Source organism: Vanessa cardui, chromosome 17, assembly GCF_905220365.1.
Source record: "Vanessa cardui chromosome 17, ilVanCard2.1, whole genome shotgun sequence".
NCBI classification, from domain to species: Eukaryota; Metazoa; Arthropoda; class Insecta; order Lepidoptera; family Nymphalidae; genus Vanessa; species Vanessa cardui.
In genome coordinates this window covers 6,914,808-6,939,492 of record NC_061139.1, presented here as the reverse complement: position 1 = coordinate 6,939,492, position 24,685 = coordinate 6,914,808, and the positions used below count along the sequence as shown (strand labels likewise).

The window sequence follows — 24,685 nt, the reverse complement described above, 5'->3', positions numbered from 1 at the left end:
TTAAATTGAATCATTTTTAGTTTTTATAAATTATATAAAAAAAATCATACAATAAAATTATATTGGGAGGATTATTCATATTTTTTATTTATTAAACAAGTTTACACAAAATCATTATTAAAAATTTGAGTAAAACATAATTGGTAGATTGTTTGGAATATTACTTACTGCTCTTATATATTTAATAAATTTTAAAAGGTAACCCTATAGGTTATTAAATATGAAAAAAATACTGAAAAATTTTTGTTATCTATGTTTATTTAAATATTTATATATACAATTAATAAAATATTACAAGAAAAAGTTTATGCGAATATTATATTCCTATCGCCTAATAGATCATTACCTTGTGGCGTACAGCATTAAAAAAACACGCCGTCAACTGTCACAGACGGTCGGGTTTACTTTTTGGCGCGAAGTTTGAATGCTTCGGATTTTGACGTATTATTTATTGACAATTGTTTTTTTAAAGTCAGGTAGTTTATTTTTTTTTAATAAGTCATACACTTCTAGTCGATGAGTTTATTTATTTTTTAGAAATACAATGATGGATGCTGTCAGAAATTATGACTTCGCATGTGTTAACGTTGTTTACTAACGGACATGAATCGCCAAACAGAATTAATTGGTAAGAGAAAAAACACGCGTCTGTAAAGCTTCAATGGACGAACGAACATTACATCATTTTAAATTTGCCTTATTGCGTAATTTGTACTAACGTAGTATAATTATGACGCTTAGGTTTTTTAAATCGTTCATTTGAAAACGCTTGATACACATTTGGTAAGTCTATTGGAATGTACTGTTACATATTTGCATAAATATTGAAATTTTAAAATCAATGAACTAACGTGGTATAATTATGACACAGATTTTTTTTATTGTTTAATATCAAACGTTTGGTAAATCTATTGAAATAAACAGTTACATAATATGCGTAAGTATTAAAACACTAAAATCAATAAAACCTTTTTACTTCAAATTATGAAGATGACACCCGAACCATTCAACGTTCGACATCGCCACCATACATACCGACACTGTAAATAATATTAAACTTCTAACATCTTCCATCAATTGGAAATATATCAACGGCATCTGAGTGATATCCCCTTGTGTATGTAAATACACTGACTAATTTCACGTTTAAACCAAAAAAACTTTTAATTTTTTTTTAATTGTCCTCTTTTTAGTAGCAGAGTAACTAATAATTAAGACCAGGACCACGGGCGAACGAATGAACATGAATGAACGGATGAACGAATTCCATAACTCATCTTCTCTTCTTTTTCGCCTTCTCATCCAGTCGTATAATAAAAAAATGTTTAAGTACGGCAGGGGTTTAATTGAACACAATTGAACTTATGACTTTAACAACACTGAGCAATGTTTAGTTAAATCATGTCCTGTGGCCATAGAAACTATCTTGATTTTATATATTATATAATTTCCTTAAGATCAAAACAAGTCTATTGAAGATTACTCTGTTTGTCATAAGAGGTGTAATAGCACTTGTTAACAACGAGTTACCTCTCCAGTACCAAATTAGACTGGTGCCATGGTTCCAATTGGAAAATTGTCCAATTGCATTTAGCATCCTGAAGAATATACATTTTTGTACAGTTGGGTAGAAAATACATTTTACAAAAAAAATATATTAAAATCCTGCCCAATTGGAATCGGTAAAATTCAAGTACCATTGATATTTTCAGAACAGTTTACATTTAATATTCATAAACTATTACCAATAATTTTAAAACTTTCGCTCTTGTATTATACTTTAATGTGATTTACCTCTATAGAGTATATACAATTCTTATTATGCTTATGTATAGTTTATATACAGACTATACTTGAAATTAGAAAGAGCAGTTTGACAATGAATGCATTCGGTAAAGATAATTAAACGTTACCTTTACATAAATATAAAAGGTGAGAACACTAAAACAGTGTTTTTGTTCATACATGTTGTAGTGTAAAATTTGTTAATAACTGTACCTTGAAAATTGTTGCCGTTTAAGCGACCCCAGGATTTCAATTGAGGACACAGAAATAGCGGCAGGGAGGTGCATATAAGATGTTTTAATTCTATTTACATTATTTAGTCTGTGTTAGAAGTGCATCAGCTATGTTTCTAAAATATTCTATGAATATGATACTGTTATGGTTATATTTATTGGGGACTGCATCTTGTGCACCGAGCGATGAATTCCGTAGTTTTGTTCATGAAGGAGGTAAGAAATCAATCGGCCTTATTAAGTTATTTAAATAAAGAAACAATTTGATCCGCTCACAGATATAAAGATAGTAGAATTATCTAAAGATAGTAAAATGATCTATGTCATTATTCAGCAATTTGTTTGTTTGTGTATTTGTTAGTATAAGAAGTTTCTGAATCGGAAGGTGATAAACAGATTACGAATATTTGAATTATCTAATGATAATTCAAATATTCGTATGCGAAACAAATTGTGACGTTTTTTAATTTCGTAATTAAAAATATTTTTTATATTTGGATATAATTAAAGAGTAAATAATATTAATTAATTTTTAAAGAGTCTTGAACCATATTCTAGTCTAACCCGTTTACGCGAATATTTCGTGTTGCTTGATTTAACCATATTTTGTTTAATGATCGAATTTATCTTTTACAGTTTATCCTATATTATTATATCATGCAATTCAAATTTAAATAATTTATGTTATTAAGAAGAATTTTAAACAATTAAATTAAATAATAAATGTTTACCACCACTTTAATTCAATCTTATGTTTGCCATCGCAATTATGAAGTTCAATGATATTGAGATATTTAATAGACTTTAAACAGAATTTTAGTAATCATAATACGATATACGTAATGTGCTAAAGCAGCCAATTCAGAATCAAATTTCATCAAGTCATTCTTGAACTGCAGTGACTTTAATATTAAGACAAAACAAACGATTAAATAGTCTCACGCTTGATGGCAAAGAAAATAACATGAGTACAAAGAAATCTAACGCACATGCACATACGATTTCCATTTGAGCGGGGTGATAAAAAAACAATTCAAAAGATTCTCCTCAAAAGGAGAGAGGGACTTACTAACATAAGCATTACATTATTTTTCAGAACTCGAGGTAACTGATGACGCATACGTTAAATACATTGTACCATCTGGTTATTCTCCACACAAAATTCAAAAACAAACAAGACATCTTTTAAGAGACTTCGTAAATAAGGTAAGTTAATAATTTGCATAAATCGGTCTAACATAGTATAAAAGGATGATTTATTCTTTCAGGACAATGAATATTATAAAATTTTAAATGACCATGTAGAAGCTGGTCACATTATGAAAGGCTTAACATTCAGTATATATGATGACAACATGAGAGAAGCCGCTATTGCTTTATTTCGCCTTTTGCAATTCGCTCAAGATGATAAAATCGATAGTATAAGAGAATGGGCTTCCGTAAACATTAATAATGATTTACTAGACTATGCTTTGATAATGACGTCATTGTTTAGAGTCGACGCACTGAAAGGTCATGAACCTCCATTCATTACAAAGCCTAATTATTTCGTTAACAGTGAAACGATTAAGAAAGCTTTTAAACTTAAGCTTAACAATGGAAAGTTTAATCCCCAAGAAGCACAAGTGCAGCAATTTTACAGAACAAACGATGTTATATCCATAAACACAAATTATTCTAGTTGGAACTTATGGAATAAAGAATGTAAGGACAATTTGGATTATTTCAGAGAAGACATAGGTTTAAATAGCTATTATTATGGCGTTCATTTTCTCTACCCGTTTTGGATGAATAGCGAAGAGCTAACTGGCACTGATCCAAAATATGCTGAAAAATATTACTACATCCATCAACAGCTCATGGCAAGATATAATTTAGAAAAAGAACATCTTAAATACCTTAATATCTCAGATGCAACTAAATGCTACGATGATTACATGCCATATCTAACTTATGATAATGGTCTTCCCTTTCCATCGAGATCTAGTATTCGTAGGGAATGGAGTGACGACTATGCCCGTATAAAATCAGTTGATATTGCAATTAAAGAATGCATTACGAGAAGTGTAATATTCATGGTAAACTGATACTTACATACTTTTGTCACCATAGATACATGTATCATAATTATATTAATAGAAATATAATCTATATGTTTTAGGAAAATGGGACGAAAATTGATCTGACTGAAGACAATTTTGTCGACTTACTTGCAAAGCTAATCAGAGCTAACTTTGAAAGCGTGCAAGTAGCAAAAACTTTAAGGTCCTTGTTTGGTTACGGAAGTGACGCGTTTCCATCTGACAGGTAATTTTCTAATTTATATTATTGTAGATTTAACATTAATTTGTATTTTTTTTATTATTTCTTATTAAAATTTTGCTTTTTCTTTTAGATACAATCCCGCTCCCTCAGTGTTACATCATCCTCAAACTTCATTGCGTGATCCGATATATTGGTATATGATCCAAAGTTTGTTGAAATATTTTGATGATTTTTCAACTACACTGGATCCTTATGATTTTTCCAAATATCAAAATGACGAATTTAATATAATTGATAATAGTTTCACAAAAATCACCACATATTATGAATTTTATCAATTTAATCTCGGTAAAATTTTCAGCAACGATAATAGCGATTTAAGAAGTACTCCTTTGACTTTTACTGCTAGACAAAAAAGGCTTAAACACACCCCGTTTAGTTTATCTTTTACAATTGACTCTAAATATAATAAAACAACTTTAGTTAAGTTATTTTTAGGCCCAGAGTGCAACGAAATCACTTGTTTTGACGAATTTGCTAAATTTTTTGAACTAGATTCTTTCATATATGAAGTTAACGAAGGTTTGAATATTTTAAAATGGTCACCAGAAACAACATTGAAGTATTCATTTGATGACTACTTTAATATTGAGCTGAAATCGTCAAGAAAAAATAAATTTTGTTTGTTTAAATTTCCAGAAAATATGATTATACCCAAAGGTTTAGAACAAGGTCTCAATTTCACATTATTTATTTTGATTACTCCAGTCAATGATGAGAGTGATCTTGATACTCTCTCAATTCCCTTAGGATTCCCCTTCCATAGACAAGCTTCAATTAGCAACTTTGCTGATTTTAATAATTATAAATTTTATAATATTACTGTTTACCATAAAGAAAACTCAAAACACGCAAATGGATACTTTTCTCCTCATTTAAACTAGTGGAATTAGATGTATATGTTAATTAGATAATAAAATTAAATAAAAGAAAATGTTATTTATAAGGTGTTTTTATTTGTAATTGTAAGTAAGGTATTACAGTATAACGCTTACATAAATGTCATGATAGTTGGATTTATTTCTCTCTCCTCTTAGTGTTTGGTCACTTCGTTGTGGTGGACTGTGTAGTAAGGGGTGTTGTATTTGTAGGTGTATTCCTCTCCCTCGTGGTATACTACAACATCTTCGAAGAACATGTTAGGCTGCTTGAAGTATACTTCATGGGCGGGGCGGTCGAATGGATAACCGAAAGGCTTGCTGTCCCACTCGAATGTCTTGATAGCATCGAATTTCTTTTCAGCGGGAGTGTATGGGTAAACAATCACGAAGAACTGGTACGGGAAACCACCCTTGGTACCCTTGGGGAGCACCAACCTCTTGGGGAATGCACCAGATTCGGTAGACATGTCAGTTGGCACTTTGCCTTCAGGGAGTAGCTTGAAGATATCGCGCATGGGTACAGAGTCTTCCTTGTAGTAGAAGAAGTCAGTAGAGAGACGGTCAACCTTGTTTTGTCCCTTGGTGAGTTTGTGTACAAACCAGTCCAACTCAACAAAGTTCTGCCAGTTGTCTTCAATGTTAATGGGGTATCCCTTGCTGTCGTATTTAGGTCCCATGAAGATTTTGAATACGGCGTCTCCTTCAACGTCAGACTTAACGTCAACGGTAACGGTGAATGGCTTGTGGTTGATACGGGGTTGACGGACCACGTAGTACGGGAATTGCTTAGTCTTAAGTTCTTCTTTAGTGAAGAATACATTGTTGGTTACATCGAAGTCATAGTAGTCGAAGAAGGTAACGAGCTTGTCAACCTTAACATCGTTAATCTTAACACCGACGTAGTGTAGAACATCTTGGGTGTATGGTGTAAGGAACTTCTTGTATTCAATGAAGTATTTCAAAATCTTGCTGTACATCTGGTAGAAGATGGGGTCACGAAGAGATGTCTGGTAGAAGTCAAGAGCGGTTGGGACGAAAGTGTACCTGTAAACAAAAAAAAAAAACAAGTTATCGTACAATTCTTAAAAGTTGTTAACAAATGTTTAATGTTTTTATAAGTATTTGTGATATTTACTTGTCAACGGGTTCAGGAGCAGCACCAAGAATACGACGAGCAGTCACTTCGTAGGAGTTGTGGTTGTCTTTGCGTGCAACCTTGCCGTGCCAGTCAGCATTAGCTTGCCAGAAGTTTCCAACAAAGTTAACCGATTTGCTGTTGCGTAGGTCAACATCCTGGTTGAACTGAAATTTAAGTATATTATTTATATATGAAGCAATAGTTTTTATACCAAAAGTTTAGATTTATTTTTAAATAATTTGAATAAAAACAATAAAAACTTACAGCCTTGAAGTGTCCTTGTTCAAGATACTGAATGAAAGTTTTTTCGTAAGTGTCAAGAAGTTGGAGTTCTTCATAGTTCTTTTCATAGGGAATGTTGTAGAACGATGGCCTCTGAACGAACGACGTGAAGTAGTTGATGTAAGGGCTGTAGCCAGTTCTGATTGGGTGCCACCAAGAGAAGTCTGGGATTTCTCCTAATCCATTGGAAAGTCTCTCCAAGTAGTAACGAGCCAAGAGTTGTTGGTAGAAATAGTAGTAAACTTCACCACGACGTTCCTTCATTCCGGGGTAGAGATCACCGTCCATCCAGAATGGGAAGTAGGAGTGGAAGTAGTAGTAGTAAGCGTTAAGGCCAATGTCTTCAGTGAAGTAGGAAATTTTGTATTCATCATTGGGGTAAGTAAGGAAGTCGGAGTAGTTTGAGTAGACAACCCAACGGTCTCCCTCTTGTACAACACCGTGCTCAGTTCCGAAGTCTGGGGTAAAAACTCCATTCTGCATCTTGGTACGGAAGATCTTGTACCATACATTTGAGTTTGTGAACAGTTCGGGGTAAACTTCGTAAGGTGCTGGGACGACTACTCCCTTGGTGTCAGCGCGGTGGATCAGAGCAATGTAGTAAGCATAGAGGAACTGTCCCTCGTTTATGTAAACACGAGCGAAGGCAGCGGTCTTGTAGAAGGTCTCGAAGTCCTTGGCGTAGTAGAAGACGTGGAAAAGAGCAACAGCTTCCTCTCTTTGCCTTTCGTAGAAGATTGAGAAAGGAACGTTCTTGGGTAGGAAACCAGTCTTCCATAGTCCCCAGAACTCTTCGACAGCTTTCTTGTTCTAAAACAACAATCAGACAATAATGTAGAAAAAAATACTAAATATTAATTACATAAAGAATAATTATAGTATGATATTGAAATAAGTCCTTACGGTGTAGTCTTCAACGTGAGCTTCGATGTCGTAATCCTTTCCAATCTTGTAGTAGTCAGCTTCTACGTCAACTTGTTCCGGATGAACGAACAGCTTGAGGATCTTCTCTTGCTTCGTCACAAAGTCAGCCTCGACTGTGAAATTGTGTTATAGTTATAACTTAGATATTATTTAATTTTAATCTAGTTATTTAGTACATTCTTATTAAATTTTCATTATAATTAGAGATTTTTGAAATACTGAAATAATATACAAGAAAACTTACCAGGCTTGGTTTTGTAGACGAACTTCGGAGGGATCATGCTGGCTTCGGCCAGCGCTAAGGCCAGGCATGCTAATACCACGACAGTCTTCATCTTGATCAGTTCGGAAGACAACTGTGCCTCATCACTCGCTTGCTGCAGTTTTTATACTAATTTCATGCATCTTATCTTATACGAGCGTATCTATTCCTTAGTAACAATAAGACGATTTCTCTTTATCGTATAGGCCACTTCTTGACCTCATACGTTTTGGGGGACAAATAATATTTCACTTTAATATGATATCATACTCACCTATACACTTCGACAAATATTCGAGAAACCACAACTCAAGATTTTATTAAAAAAAAAAAATCATTGTACTTAAATAGCAAAAACGAGTTAGTAATATTTCAATATTACTAATCCGTTTTTGGCTAAAGATTATTTCACATTACTTAGCAAAGTTTTGTCGGTAATACTGTTTTAATTGTATATTTAAAACTAACGCTGAGTGTTTGGATTATGCATAATAAAAATAGTTCATTTTGTATCCTAGGTTTGGCAAAACGAAATTTTAAAATAACATGATATTCAATTTATTTTAAATAATAATGAATGCACAATTTTGACAAATTACATACTTACATTTAAAAAATATATATATTATTTTTGAACAAAAAATAATATGTATGATAAAGTATATACATTCTATAACTACAAATCATATGAAATCAAATTAGAAGGATACAAATTATGTTACAGAATTTAATCTGAGGTGTACAAGATTTTAATATTTATAAAATCGCTTAAGTTTACGTAATTCGAATTAGAATCGAAAATGAATCGTTTGATATTTACATTTCATCTCCACTGTAATATCTCGGGACTCGAATTGCATCGAATTGCATGAAATTTTTTTTTTATCATAATTAAATAAATTTTTCAAAATGCAATGAACTCTGAGAACAAAGCCTCATTAATTCACAGATAGCATTATCCTTTTACATAAAGAATAATAGTTATAAATAGTAACAGTACAAGCATTGTCGTCGAGTCTTAACAGAAAATATTAACTCGATCAGTTTTTTAACCCATACACATTTAAAGGATTTGCCTTAATTTACGAATTCATTAATTACATATATGTCATGATAAATAATTACTTGTAATCTGTCTTAAAACGCTAATCCTTTTCCTAAATATTAACGTAAGTTTGTACTAGTAGTAAAAGATTTTGTTAAAAAATGTTCCGTATTAACACGTGGAACTTTTTCAGAAATTAAACTTTTTTTTAATAATAGTTTTCTGAACAAATTGATATTCCATTTTTTTTATTAATCTTAGAATGACTGAAAATAGTAGATTGTTTTTTTTAATCAAGTTCATATAAAATTAAAGGGTGTCGAAACTCATAAGAAAACTTTGATGTTACCAATTGCCTTCTTCTGATCTTATTCAAATGGTCAAAAGTGAAGATCTCAGTATACAACTTTATAAATCTATTGGTTCGCATTATATTACCATTTGTTAGTCTGACTGCCCGAACTTAACTTGGTTTATGCCTCAAGATCACTTCTCATTTTTTATCAAATTCTTGTTGGTATTCCTGCCTTTAAATTTTATTTAGTAAAAGTATAAAATTATAAGTTTCGAAAATGTTTTTAATACGCTTATGATCATAAGCGTATTAACGGAAAAAGTCTCACAATAAAACTTTTAAAATATTGTGATTTACTTATGTTCTTATTTACCTGTCTGCTTTATTATTTTATAAATACATCGTATATTTTGATTTATTTAAAAGGCTTGATTTACCAAATTTGTATGAACTGACTTAATTCTCGGCGATTCAAGTCATCCACAACCAGTCAAGTCTCTGGCCATTAAAAAATACACGAAGGCGTTACCACAATCATTAATCATACTCCAATATATTACATACGAGTACCTACATCAATTTAATAAAATAAATATGATGACAAGTAACCATTACACTCTGAATTTACATGCCAGTGTCGATGGAATCTCGGCGTTGAAGGAAAACATCGTGACGAAACCTGCATTTGTCTAATTTCATAGAAATTCTGCCACATGTGTATTTCACCAATGCGCATTGGAACAGCGTGGAATGGAATACGTTCCAAAACCTTAACTTACTCCTCAAAGTGAGAGGTGGCCCAGCAGTGGGAAATTTACAGACTGTTGATGATGTGGATAGGCCGATACCAACAAATAGGTAATTATTCTACCACTAAACTCTATTATTCTCTATTATTATATTCTGGTATAAAAGAGGAGCAGGTCAGTAAAATTAACAACTGAAGGTGCGTATGATATTGTCCTTGTCAAAGGTCATTACCATCAAATGGCCAATTTCTTCGTCTGCCTGTCAAAACAAATGTAAAAAAAAAACATACAGACATCTCTTATCATCATCTAACAGTCACAAAGTGATTAGTATATTTACAAACGATATGTTTACATAACAAAAAAAACTTAGCATAGGTATTTGATAAAGATAATTTTAATTATTTATTTTTGACTTTAATTACAAACAGTATTGCTTATATTATGAACATTTTTTCAGTAATCTTCCGAGCGCTTCCATCTTATCAATTGACTTTTAACTTATCTCAACTAATATAACTATTATTTTTTAAACGGTTGTTTGTAAATAAATATAATATTAAATATATGAATTTAGTAACAACTAAAAATGTCAAGTTAAAATATTCCAACAAAAATCTTTTAATAGAAATATTTGGATTCTTTACCAGAAAAAAAAAAACAAATCGTTGTTTTTTTTCAATTTATTGATTTTGTTTTACACTTCGCTTATATAATTATGATTAACAGCTACAGATCATTCATCTGCTGCTTGCATAATTTTTTAGATGTAAAATTGAATGTTTTATTATTAATTTTTGTAATGCTATATATTCTGATTGAAATATGTACTGTATGAAATATAATCATTCCTAATATACCTGGGAATTCTTGAACTTGGTATCTCATGAAGTTACATGGCTATACTGACTCACTGAAATCGATATCAAAACTGCGTTGTGTTTTTTAAAGGTAAAATAAATTGGATTAAGTCCGCCACCACTACCAACTTTAATATTGTATTACTACAGTCTGCAATCTGCATCTACCTTGAGTTGTTTATAATGCATTCGATATCAATTGGAATATTCAGTTTACTTATAAAGTGATTCCATCATTTTTTTATAAAACGAATAATCTAAGAAAAAAACATATCGTGAAAACATATCGAAAAAAGCCAGGAGTCCCGGCTAGTGCAGAATGATTAAGTCATGCGTTTTTACCTATTGGATCTTTATAAAATGCATATTATTGATAACCCGCGTTATCTCATTACGAGAACTCTAAAGTTTTTTCATTTCATTGCGTTTAATTCGAATTATAATTAAATATTTATTTACATATCCATATCCGATTCTAAGTTCAAGGATATTTTTATATCGAAAGTGACATTCATTTATCTTTATTTTTATCGGAGAAATTTTATGAATTCTGCACTTTATGCAAATGACATTACATTTAATTTAGCAATAAAAAAACAACAATTTGAATCAAAATAGATTTTAAATATTTATTTAAAATGCATAAAATAATTACATTTATAATATATTATATATCATTAGCTATTTTTAAAAGTATGATTAATTTTTTTTTATGTGACTCTTTAATCAACCAGCCATTGCTGGTATTGTTCCTTTGTCTTTTTTTATTTTAGTTTATGACTAAGTGGTAGGGCTTTGTGCAAATCAGATATTCTACCGCCAAACAACAGTACTTGGTATTGTTGTGTTCCGATTTAAAGGTTGAGTGAGCCAGTGTAACTACAGGCACAATGGACATAACACCTTATTTCCCAAGGTTGGTGGCACATGAGCGATGAAAGGAATGGTTAATGTTTCATAGAAAGTCATTGTCTATGAGCGGTGGTGACCACTTAACATCAGGTGGTCCATAATATGCTCGTCAGCCATAAATAGCATAAAAAATTTTACCATACAATATTGGTGTTTGTATGTATTATATTTAAATAAGTTTACATATATTAGACCTAGTTATCTATTTATGTTTTATTAATCATTATAGTTATGTGTGTATTATGAATTACTAGAAACCCGCACTGGCTTCACACGGGTGCTATCATACGACATCACTGTAGGAACTTTTAGTATTATCAGTGTTTTTTTAATAATTTCTCCATGTATTATATATAAAGCAAATTTCTCTTAAATCCCTCTATCTAATAAAAAAAACCGCATCAAAATCCGTTGCGTGATTTTAATGATCTAAGCATAGAAAGGGACAGACAGCGATAAGCGAACTTTTGTTTCGTAATGTAATGATGGTTATACTTTATATACGAGGTTTGTTCAAAAGGAAAGGTGAATTTTGATTTTTTTTTAAAAGTATTCATTTATTCGTCAATATTAATTTTGTCCCCTTCAAAGTAATCCCCCTCAGATATACAGCACTTATACCAGCGCTTCTTCCAATCTTCGAAGCACTTCTGAAATGCGATTTTCGGTATGGCCATTAGCTCGTACTTCGATTTCGACTTTACCTCGTTAATAGTGGCAAAACGCTTTCCTTTCATTGTTTTCTTTAGATTAGGGAATAGAAAGAAGTCGCAGGGAGCCAAATCTGGTGAATAAGGTGGCTGAGACATGATTATGGTGTTGTTTTTAGCCAAAAATTCACGAACAAGCATTGATGTGTGAGCTGGTGCATTATCGTGATACAGAATCCATGATTTGTTTTTCCACAATTCCGATCGTTTGAGCCGTATTGCTTCACGTAAACGTTGCATTACTTCCTTGTAATACTCTTTATTGACCGTACGACCTGTTGGCAAGAACTCATGATGTACGACGCCATTGTAATCGAAGAAAACAGTGAGCAAAACCTTCACTATTGATCGAGCTTGACGTGCTTTTTTCGGTCTCGGTTCATCTGGTCGCTTCCATTCGGATGATTGAGCCATGGTTTCGACGTCATAGCCATACACCCAGGTTTCGTCACCAATTATGACCCTTTTGAGCAAATCTGGATCGTTGTTAACATCATTCAACAACTCCTGAGCGATACTAATTAGTCGTTGCTTTTGCTAAAAATTTAGCAATTTCGGTACAAACTTCGCTGCTACACGTTTCATGCCCAAAATATCGGAAAAAATTGTATGGCATGAGCCAATTGATATGCCAACATCCTCTGCAACTTCCCTTATAGTGACTCGACGATTTTCCAAAACTATTTTCTTTGCTGCTTCGATGTTTTCTTCGCATGTTGACGTGATTGCAACTCCAGGACGCTCATCGTCTTCAAAATCTTCTCGGTCGTTTGTAAAGCGGTTATACCACTTATAAACACTTTTTTGAGATAAAGTAGACGCGCCGAATGCCACAGTCAACATTTTAAAAGCGTTGGAACACTTTATTCCATTTTTAACGCAAAATTTAATACAGATTCTTTGATCCATTTTGTTCAGAAATAAAAAATCGAAGAACATACAAAAACGCCTTTTCTTTTTCAGTTGTCAAAAGAAAACTACAAATTCAAAATGGCTGATAATATCTACATTTGTGAACCATATATGTACTAACATAACAAAAAGAAAAAATCGACGATTGAATACATACAGCCCGCGAAATTTCAAAATTCACCTTTTCTTTTGAACAAACCTCGTACATTATGTGCTTCATCAAAGTAATTTTATTGTATCCCTTCCGAAATTAGATTACAACGCTGTGATGACGAAAGGGCCGCCTGTTGCATTCACGCAACATTTGTTTAATTCTTTAGTATAATTTAGTTTAAGCATTGGTACCAAAAATATGGATAAATCCTTTTACGATTTTTTATCAGTTATGTAATCATGTTTAAAATAACACGACTTGACTTTTAATTGACAAATGTAAAACGTCTTGTAGAGTCTGGAACTTGGTGTTATAAGTTTATCTTTATTTCTCGTACAATAATTGCTACTGTATCTATGAGTATAATCAATATAATTGTTAATTCATCGTAATGATGCAACTGAATAAATATATTTTTCTACTTCGTTTAAGACAAACATAAAAAATGAAGGTTAATATTTTAAAAATTAAGTAGATAGATATTAATTTTCTTTATAAAATAAAACATATAACAAATATTCAAATTATATTTATTTGTATTACAAACATTCATTTGTTTAATATTAATATTAAATGTATACAAATTTTTAGTGCCAATAATTTAATTAAAAAACAACTTTATATTTACTTTATATTAAACAAATTTATATTTTCTTTCTAGTAAAGGCAAATTATATTTATCAAATATATGTATAAATGTACATGCTATACATATCTCGAGCACGTTGCATGCTCAAAACACAAAATTCTATTTGCGTACTCATTCTGTGATTTATCTTCCAAAGCTGTTGATTGTGTGGGAAACAGTTATAATTATAGCAACTAAGCAAAGCACAATCATATATATGGACATATACATATTTGGGTGAATAAATAGTACTACTATATATCATATTGATATTGCTAAATAATGCATTAGTTTTCGAGCGACCCCCATTAAAACCGTAATTGCTTGCCAAAGTCAAAGTCAAGTTCAAAATAAAAAATATTAATGATAAAGAGAGCAAATGCCAAGCCTTATTATGTGCAAAATGATCAACAGTTCAATTAAAGACAGTATATTTTCAAACTTATTTCATTCTACGCATAATATTCTTATTTAATTATATTTTTTCTATGTAAGTGTTTTTACTAAACTGTATAAAAGAGTATTATAACAATAATAATAAAACTTTTTATTCCAGGACTAGCCTTTATAGTGTTTGTAAAACATTTTTTTAACTTTACAAATATTAAAATACAATACAATAATAAATAATTTTTTTATAATTTTTTTATAATATTTATCAATAATATAATATATATAAATAATAATTTTAAAATTTAATTTAATTTCAATATTTTTTTAACATTATATTAAATTTTTAATTTTTAATCAAGCAGTTATTTAATTTATGCTTCAGGTGTCGAAATAAAAGTAAAACAAAATCTATACTAATATTGAAAATAGCAAAAGTGTGCAAAGCTTTTTATAGAGATAGTTCAAGTATATGGGAATGATATAGACTTATTTTTCATTCAGTACAATAAAATTTGTTATGTCAAACATAATATTTCCAAGTTGTGAGTTCAATTGATTTTATGTCTATTGCAACATTGTAATTGATTTTCTTGGTGGTAGGGCTTTGTTCAAGCACGCCTGGGAAGGTAGCTCCAACTCATCAGATATTCTACCGCAAAACAACGCAGTATTGTTGTCTTCCGGTTAGCCAGTGTAACTACAGGCACAAGGGACATAGCATCTTAGTTCCCAAGGTTAGTGGCGTGGTCTATGGCTGATGGTGACCACTTACCATCAGGTGGCTTATATACTCGTCCGCCAACCTATTCCATAAAAAAAACTATACTCCGAGCGTGATGAACCGCGATAAACAAATAATATCGTCTTTTTTGTGTTCTGTTTTATAACCGAATCATATCATAAAAAAATATTCTTTTAAAGACTCATTTCATTCTAATTCAATATAATTTATCGACTCATTATTTTTTCGGCACACAAATCATTTTAGACTTAGGTAGGTAGGTATACAATATTTAAATTGATTACTTGACACTTGCTTACTACTTGACACAGAAGCTACGTCTAGAAAGAAGAAACTAATAAGCAGATAGGCATCTCTTGGGTCCCTATTAAATTTGGAAGTCTCACAGGGATCAATTTTTGGTCCACTACACTTCCTTGTTTATTTCAATGATTTATACGCGATATCCTTATATCCTTATTGCTAGTTCGTTCAGTTAGGCTTACTAAATTCAACAATTAAAATAAAAACCCTACTAAATTTATGTGCAAGACGAAACACGTTCACCATATTCGTGCTTGAGAGAGTGTTTTTAATGAAGAGTGCTAACGAAAAATACATCTCTAACATAGTTTATTCAAAACCGAGGCAATCCGGGCTTTATCCAATGTTATATTCCCAATATATTTTTTTTATTTTTTTGCTTATATTAGCAAACGATCTTACCATAACTAAGCAACAAGTTATATTACACCAATCATTAGCTGATTTAAGCATCTTCTAACGAGGTATGTCATTTCCTCGTTAGCGCACCATATCGTGGTCAAATAAAAAATTAAACAAAAAACAACTATTTCTTGATTTGAAATTATTATGAAGCATACTTATGTTTTTTTTCTCTAGTACGAGATAAAGATAAACTAATGGATGATTATAACCAACAAATGTAAACAAGCGTTTTTAAGAGAAATTGACAAGAATTTCTTAACGTTGTTTAAAAATTATGAACTATATGAAGTGAAAAATGTAAGTTTATGAATCTTGTTACAAATAAATTAAAATCCCTTGAAAAATCATGAAAAAATCAACAACTAAAGAAAAAGCACCAGCGACATTAAATTGCACGTTTCTATCACTGGAAGCTCCAAGTTCGAGTGATCGTGGACTTACTTTCTATAAAAGTACTTACAAAGTGACCTAGATGTCGCTGTAAAACTGTTTTGAAACCTAAAACTGCTAAAAGATGGCAGCATGTATATAGAAATATTTTTATGGATAAGCCTCAAAGCATGTCAAGTATGTTTGCTTTGCTGGCGATGTTATTTTATAAAAATATAAATGCTCAATAACGTAAAATCATCATAGTGAAGGTATGATTTATAACTTAGAAAGGGGAATTAAATAACTTTACTGACAATGGGGCATGTCTATTAACGTGTGTTATATATATTAACTAGTAGTTAATGTAAAAAGATAACTACGCAGATATACTCAAAACAAACAAGAGTAAATTCAATCACGTGATATTCGGAGTACTGAATATTGCTAATTTTTTTTTAAAATCACAATCCATTTTTTTACACAGATGGAAATTATGTTTCGGCTTTATAGATATGATTACATCATTTTAGTGATAACAAAAGTGCCACATTTTTTTATTTCAAATAATAGAGTTGCATTTGCTTTTTCATTGCTAAAAAGTTAACAGCTAATCGAAAAGAAAACCCTCAGACCCGAGACGGCCTTGCGTCAACTTAACAGGATGTTTGTACCTCAAATATAATAATCACTAACAACCCATTATATTACTTATAATACCATACCTTTATTTTGAAGTCCTAACTCTTTTCTTATAAGCTTTGATATAATACTAATATTGTTTAAATTTGTACATGAAAACATGTGCTTAGACCAATCTTTAGATCATGATAATTGATTCGTTATAGTGTACCAGTTCATAATTGGCAATTATGCAAATTATACCTAAACGCTTGGGTGGTCATGACTTCTTTTTTTTATTTTAGGAAGCGGACTTGCAAATAGCCACCTGCTGGTAAGTGGTTAACTTAGACGTCAGCACCATAGAGATAATAATGCACTAAGGTGCCCGTTTGGTTTAGGGTACCTGAGTATCATTGAATGTATCTTAATAAACTATTTCTATAAATATTATAACATTGCCAATCATTTAAGATATAATACAATACAAATTGTGATTATAATTACGTTGACTGTTTCGTTTAGTTAATCCCGGGTTCGATAATGATACTCGGAAAAAGGTGTCAAATTATAAACTTTTTACTTACATTCAAAATAAGTGTTGTTACAAAAAAATGATAACACAAATAAAACAAAATCAACTTTATAATTATAATAAATACATTCATCTGTCATTTTATATCAAGTGAGGTTTTATAAAATTTTGAATTCTATTAAAAATGAACAGTTAACAAGCATGCAAAATGTTTAGCTGACGGCTTTACCCGCGCGAAATATATAAGACCTTTTCTAATAGAATACAAACCGTCAAACCATCACCCCTCATTTTACCCCCTCGAAAAGCGAACATAAAAAATTTAACTTATATCTTTTCCCCAGACTCAAACTATCTCCATACCAAATGCCATCTATATCTGTTCAGCGAAAAATTAATCGTGAAAAGGTCTGGGTCAGTTACTTTCGCTTAATATTAGTAAAGTTATAAAAGTTATTTTAAAATAGAAAAACCTTTTTATGGAGCTATATATTTTTCAATCATATTCCTTTTGATATTGTTTTTTGTACTATCCCGATAATATTGGCGTAAGTGTAATAATATTGTAAAGGGATATTCTCATCATGATCTGGGATAACTCTACTAATCGGATTATCTTGTATTACATATTAGTATAAAACGTAAAATAAAAATAGGCCGTGACTACCACGTCAAAAAATGCATATTTATTGAAATTTTACATTAAGTCAAATTAGTTAAGTATTATTTTTTTGTCTTGTTCAATATAATAAAAATAATATATAAATAACTTAACATATTAAAAACTTAAAACAAAGAAGCGGCGCTTTTTGAAGAAGATTCTAGTATAAAATTGTACTATATAAAAAACAGTACTTTGCAATTTGACTCAATTTAAAATTAACATTTGGTGTAACAATTGTTAATGTTAAGTTCTTGTATAAATACAAATATCAATAAAAATATTTACAGTAGAAATCATGAATGGGATGGTGATAAGAACGCTAGCAGCATTTAAATTTAACAAAAGTTCTTGTTTAGTATTTATAAAAAATGTTATATTTTATTAGAGCTGAGCACACACATCAATAACTATATATAATCAAATGAACGCTCAGGGAAACGCATTGGGCTAAATAATGGATAACTCTCAAATATTTTATATAGGCCTTGTTTCTTATATAGTAGGGTCAGTATTATCACTGTACAGAAATAAAATTAAAAGGAATATTGAAAAGATTATCTTGATCCTGTACGTTCCAAGAATAGTCTACATAACATGATAATATATATAGATCTTTATCTCTTCCTTTACTAAATATTTGTTTTTCGAAATGAACATTTACATAGGAATAGTATCAGATGTTGTTTGTTCTTCTACCGAAGTATATTTTGGTTCGATGGTCGAGTTCATCCTTGTGGATATTTGTGTAAATATTGACCTTTACTACCTATTTACGCTATGACCTTAAATAGAGAAACTGTCAACATAAACGTCAAATAAATAATCAGGAATACTGTAGGATACTCACTACGTGAAACAATTGATGCAACTTGGTACTCAAATGGAAATATTAGGTTGGGGAAAAAGTCTTTTCGCATATAGTATATATGAACTTGTAATAAAATCTCTTTTGCTATACCATTTGCATCTGGCTGGTTTTGGTATCATTAAAAAGTTTTAATTTTAAAGAAGGCACTTCCAAATTCAAATTAGGAATTTGTGTGATTTTCATTTGTTTTTGTTGTTGTTAAAATGAGTGAATCTAAAGAAGAAATTCGATACATTTTAAAATTTTACTATAAAAAAGGTAAAAATGCAACTCAAGCCGCAAAAAAAAATTGTGATGTTTATGGACCTAATGTAGTATCTGTGAGAGTAGCGCAAGTTTGGTTTAAGCGTTTTCAAGCCGGAAATTTTGATATCAAAGATGCATCTCGCTCTGGTCGCCCTGTTACGGACAAAATTGATGCCATTTTAGAAAAAGTGGAGGAAGATCGGCATATTAGTAGTTACGATGTAGCTGAAGAACTGGCAATTGACCACAAAACGGTTTTGACTCATTTGAATAAAGCTGGGTACACAAAAAAGCTCGATATATGGGTGCCTCATTAACTCACTGAAAGAAACCTAATGAACCGTGTACTCATTTGTGATTCTTAATTACGACGTAATGAAACCGAACCATTTTTGAAGAAGCTGATAACTGGTGATGAAAAGTGGATCACATACGACAAGAACGTGCGAAGCTTCACAGACTGTGGCAAAACTCGGATTAACTCGCAACGGATTAACTTATGGTGGGATTGGAAGGGCATCATTCATTATGAGCTGTTACCGCCCGGCAGGACCATCGATTCAGAACTGTATTGCGAACAATTGATGAGATTGAAGCAAGTAATTGAGAGAAAGCGGCCAGAATTGATCAACAGAAGGGGTGTGGTTTTTCACGATGACAACGCTAGACCTCACACATCTTTAGCCACTCAACAAAAATTACGAGAGTTTGGCTGGGAGGTATCAATGCATCCGCCGTATAGTCCTGACCTTGCACCTTCAGATTTTCATCTGTTTCGATCTCTGCAGAATTCCTTAGGCAGTGTCAGGTTAACATCACGAGAGGACTGCCAAAACCACTTGTCGCAGTTTTTCGATCAGAAGCCCCAAAATTTTTATAGCAATGGGATCATGTCACTACCAACAAGATGGCAAAAAGTTATGGAACAAAATGGCACCTACATACTTTAGTCAAATGTAAATAAACTATAAAAAAAACTTTTTGAATTTTCATATAAAATACGAAGAAGCTTTTTCCCTAACCTATTATCTATAAGTGCAACTGCCACATAAGTTTTACTTAAAGGAAGAGTGTTTTAGGAGAGTATGAGCTATGTTTGCTTGCTGTGTAAATAAACGTATGTCTACGTCCAATGAACGCGTGGTGCAAAACGCAGACATAACTTGTACTATCTATTAGGCATAGCTTTTCGAATATAGATGTTTTTAAAGGTATCTAAATGTTCTGTAGGTTCTAATTGGTGAGTTTGTATCTCTCTGTTTTTTCTGTCTTTTAAAAGGAATATGCCAATATTTGTTTGACATTAAAAAATAAGCATAGTTGGCACGTGTAAATATTTAATATTAAGTATTGTATTTCTTATTTATTTATAGTTTTAGCGAAATTAGTGATTATTCGACTTTGAAGAGTGTCTAGGTAGGAGTATAAAAAAAAGAAATTAATTAATTAATAAGTTATTTATTTTGTAGAAAAATACATACAATTATAAAATTAAAATATTATATAAGTTATATATACATAAATACATACATATGAATATACCTATAGTACATACATACTAAAGACCTTTGAAAACTGTGAGATCTATGGAGCTGATTGATGTGATAGTGATGTCTTGTATATTAAACTAAACTGTTAAGCTATTGAAAAATAAAAACAATATAATAAAAGTCTACTGCACGAAAACGATGTCCTGTATAGTCTTTGGTATCAAATACAATAGATACATTTATCATATAACATAAATAATAATATACTATTATATTAATTAAATAAATAAATAAGTATACAAAATGACACAGACGTTTGGTGTATAAACTACATGAGTTTATCCCTTTGGTATTTATAACAATTTTCAATCTATAGGACGGCTTTAAGCATATACAGTGTTGGGTACAAATATTTCAGGTACCGGCTTGTGGAAGATTTGAACTTCTTGAATGAAAAGATTGGTGAGCGACTTGATCTGCCAATCGTACAACGGCCTGTCTAATGGGAAGCCAAGAGGGTAGGCAGTCATGCGGTTAGCGCCCGTACCGTAACCGAAGGTACCTTCAGGGTTTACTCCTTTGCCGACTGGTGCCTTTGGCTCGTGGTACTCCTGAATGTAGACTAGGAAGTGGAATGGCATACCACCAATGCGACCTGGAAAATATTTAACAGAATTAATAATAAAATTCTATTATAATACTTTTATTTTCAATATATTTTTTTTTTAAATTCAGTTTAATGAATTTACCTTTTTGTTAGTATCACAAAAACTTACCTTTAGGAAGCTGAAGACGACGTGGGAAGCCATGGAAGTAGTTTTCGTTTTCAATAACAAATTGTCCATCTCCATTCAAAGCCTTGAATGCCTTGTTATATACTTCAAAGCCGGACATCCATTTGTCAACCATGTACATATTGTCGGTAGAATCACGTTTGATGACCGACTCTCCTTGTGGCACTAAAATTAAACATTTGAATTTCATCTTAGTTCCAATCTTCATTTAATAATTAGGTATAATAACTAGGAAATTTATTCTTACAACAATAATTGTTTTCAATAAACATAAACTTAACTTACATTCATATGTGAATGTGTCCAAATCGAAGAAGTTCTCGGTGTTGAGGTGGAGGGGAATTTCGAAGCCCTGGCTATCATACTTGGGTGCTAAGAAGAATTTGACAGTGACAGTCTTGGCGACATCGCTCTTGACGTTTACGCGAACTTTGAATACTTTGTGATTTAGTTGTGGACGCTGAACCAACACACTAACGTGATCTGCACCGGTCTTAACTGAAAATAAATAAAGACTTAAGATAAAGGGCTCCAACACATATTTAAGAAAATAGTTTTTTTATTTCAAATGGCTTACTTTCATTTTCGTTCATGGGCATAGCATTTGTCACATTAAGGTAGGTGTTCTCGAAGTACGTAACGAGTTTGTCAACCTCTACTTTTTGAATGGTGACTGCGGGATAAGATAGTTCTTCTGGTTTGTAGTGAGGAAGGTATGATTGCCATAATGTGAACAGTTTAAGAATGCGCTTCGAAATCATATAGAACGCTGGGTCGCGGAGGGCTGTTTGGTAAATTTCCAATGTCGATGGCACAGTGAGTGGTACTTGTCTGGGAAATAAAAATAATAAATTAACATATAGCCTGATGAAAAATATTTCAATAGTAAATCTAACAATGCTTACCCGTTCCAGTACATCTTGTGAGACTCGATGGAGTTACCAAGTAATTGTTTCCATGCGCTAAAGATACTTCCATAATAGTTTAGGTTAGGAGATTCTACGTTTCCTTCTATAACCTTTCCAAGTACGTCGATGGCTTCTGGTGTTCTTAGGTTAATCTTCTCACCGCTGGCCTACAAGTACAAAAACAAAATTATTAACTCATATTTATTAAAATAAATTACTTAAAAAAAGAAGTAATAATAAATAATATTACTTACGCTAATGAGGTAACCGACTTCGATGGCGTCACGAATACGGCTTTCTAGTTCTGTGATTCTTTCAACATATGAAATAAATTTGGGTTGATCCATATTGAAGTGGTTTGGTCTAGAGGCGAGCGGTACACCTTCGTATACTAATCCACTAGAATATCCTCCTTGAACAACGTCCAAGCCCAGTTCAGGAATTTCACCGAGGCCGTTTGATAACCTCTCCATGTAGTAACGAGTCACGAGGGTCTTGAGGGAGTACCAGAAGAATTCACCACGTTTGTATTTCATCAGAGGCTTAGCGGTACCAGTTAACCAGTATGGGAAAGTGATGTAGTTGTTGTAGTAAAGAGCATTTAATGCGTAGTCGTTCAAGTAGTACGCCATAGGGATATGGTCACCTTCAACGTATGGCCAAACTGTAGAGTTCCACCTGATCACAACATTTTCGTCCCAAACGTATGTTTGTGGGTAGTAGCTTACGTAATTCTTTCCATGTGTGTTAATTCTTTGAGCGATGCTCATTATTTTTCCGTTGTGGAAGTACGACGGGAAAATGTCGTAAATTGGTGGGATGAGAATTCCTTGAGTTTCAGGGTAATGCATAATGGCTACGGACAGCACATACACAAATAGTCCCTCGTTTATGCGCTCTCTTAAGTAGACGGCAGTTTTAAAGAAGGTACTGTAGTCCTTAGCTGAATACAACAAGTTGAACAATGTAACTGTCTCGAACTTTTGAGTCTGCTCTAAAATGTTGAAGGGAACAGATTTGGGCAGAAGCATGTTGTATTCTTTTAATTTCAAAAACATCTTCAGAGCCGTTACATTCTAAAATAGTAAAAATATATTTTTTAACATAACATTTACTTTTAAATGAAATTTAAATATCTTGAACAAAGAAAACCTTCTTTTTAAACTTACTTTGAATTGTTCAACATTCTTCTCGATGTCGAAAGTCTCGACTACGGTCTTTAATGCTGGATCGTAGATTGGCTCATTTACGTGGTAGAATAAGGAAGACAGTTCCATCTGCCGTTGCAGGAACGTCTTGTCGGCTATAAAACAAACAATTCGTTCAATATCGGATGTCTTAATTTTATAACTTTCATTTTATAAAACGACCAAATTCGAACTTACCGATTTTCGTCGGCCTGACATTGTATTCTACAACATCTGAAACCGCCTGCGCTACCAGGAGCGCGAGCACGACAAACACAAACCGCGCCATGTTCGTTTGTGAAATTTCTCTTTGAACCAACATATTTATACCAAAAACCAATCGATACTAACCTCTTTATCACCCAGGTCATGCCATCAAAAGAATCATTCTCATACGATAAGGAAAGTCGATGGGTCATTACAGATGAGGTAAACAGTGTATAGTACTTTTTGTTGCTAGTCTAGTCGCTCCTAACCGGAGATAGTGTAAATGTAACCAACCTTTTAAAAAATTTAACTAATTAGAAACGAACATTTTGACCATGATATTGTAATACCAAACCTTTTTTAACATTTCTAATAAGTTCACATCTACAGGTAAACAATTACAATTTCATGTTTTTAAAAGAATTAGTTATAATATAAGTAATTTAGAGTATTGCCTTAAAATTAGGCGCTTCAAAAGTAAAAAATTTCGCCTTACTGCCTTCAATAAAATTAATGTTACATTCTTATTATTTTATTCTCTTACGTTAAAAAATATTACAATTATATATAGTTTCTGATTACAATAAAATATATAATTAAAACTGCCTACTTAAACGTACAGATCCTTCTCAAACTATTCACAAAATAGGACGCCTCATTAGGATAAACGTTTCTACCACATCGAGCGATTAATTAATCGAAGAACATATTAAAATCGGTAGAAAAAGGTACGATGCTGTGACAAGCGCCAATATATCACTCGTTGTGTTCCACCGCACGTCCAAACTTTTGACGTATGAGTAATTTATTGGCCTAAAAAAATAAATTACCGGATTGCCCACACATTTGTTGGAGCCA

The 24,685-nt window shown here is 31.9% G+C and overlaps 3 protein-coding genes across 4 annotated transcripts; 1 reads left to right on the top strand and 2 right to left on the bottom strand.

Annotated features, from left to right (window-relative positions):
* Positions 1-2,014: 2,014 nt before the first annotated feature.
* LOC124537124 (arylphorin subunit beta-like) lies at positions 2,015-5,603 on the top strand. Of its 2 annotated transcripts, none has more exons than XM_047113859.1 (5): positions 2,015-2,234; positions 3,115-3,224; positions 3,287-4,096; positions 4,180-4,325; positions 4,414-5,603. In XM_047113859.1, exons 1-5 carry the CDS (start codon positions 2,129-2,131, stop codon positions 5,225-5,227), a joined length of 1,986 nt encoding a protein of 661 aa, XP_046969815.1. In that variant the 5' UTR covers positions 2,015-2,128; the 3' UTR covers positions 5,228-5,603. The 2 variants fall into 2 exon arrangements, with proteins under 2 accessions (XP_046969815.1, XP_046969814.1); XM_047113858.1 differs by having other exon boundaries at positions 3,269-4,096.
* Positions 5,280-7,950, bottom strand: LOC124537123 (arylphorin subunit alpha-like). Its single transcript, XM_047113857.1, has 5 exons — positions 7,813-7,950; positions 7,548-7,681; positions 6,627-7,454; positions 6,360-6,526; positions 5,280-6,268 (listed from the first exon to the last, which is right to left on the bottom strand). Exons 1-5 carry the CDS (start codon positions 7,901-7,903, stop codon positions 5,377-5,379), a joined length of 2,112 nt encoding a protein of 703 aa, XP_046969813.1. The 5' UTR covers positions 7,904-7,950; the 3' UTR covers positions 5,280-5,376.
* A 12,948-nt stretch (positions 7,951-20,898) lies between these two features.
* LOC124537122 (acidic juvenile hormone-suppressible protein 1-like) lies at positions 20,899-23,930 on the bottom strand. The gene is made up of 8 exons (XM_047113856.1): positions 23,819-23,930; positions 23,603-23,736; positions 22,688-23,509; positions 22,431-22,600; positions 22,103-22,356; positions 21,811-22,023; positions 21,508-21,690; positions 20,899-21,386 (listed from the first exon to the last, which is right to left on the bottom strand). Exons 1-8 carry the CDS (start codon positions 23,907-23,909, stop codon positions 21,115-21,117), a joined length of 2,139 nt encoding a protein of 712 aa, XP_046969812.1. The 5' UTR covers positions 23,910-23,930; the 3' UTR covers positions 20,899-21,114.
* Positions 23,931-24,685: the final 755 nt, after the last annotated feature.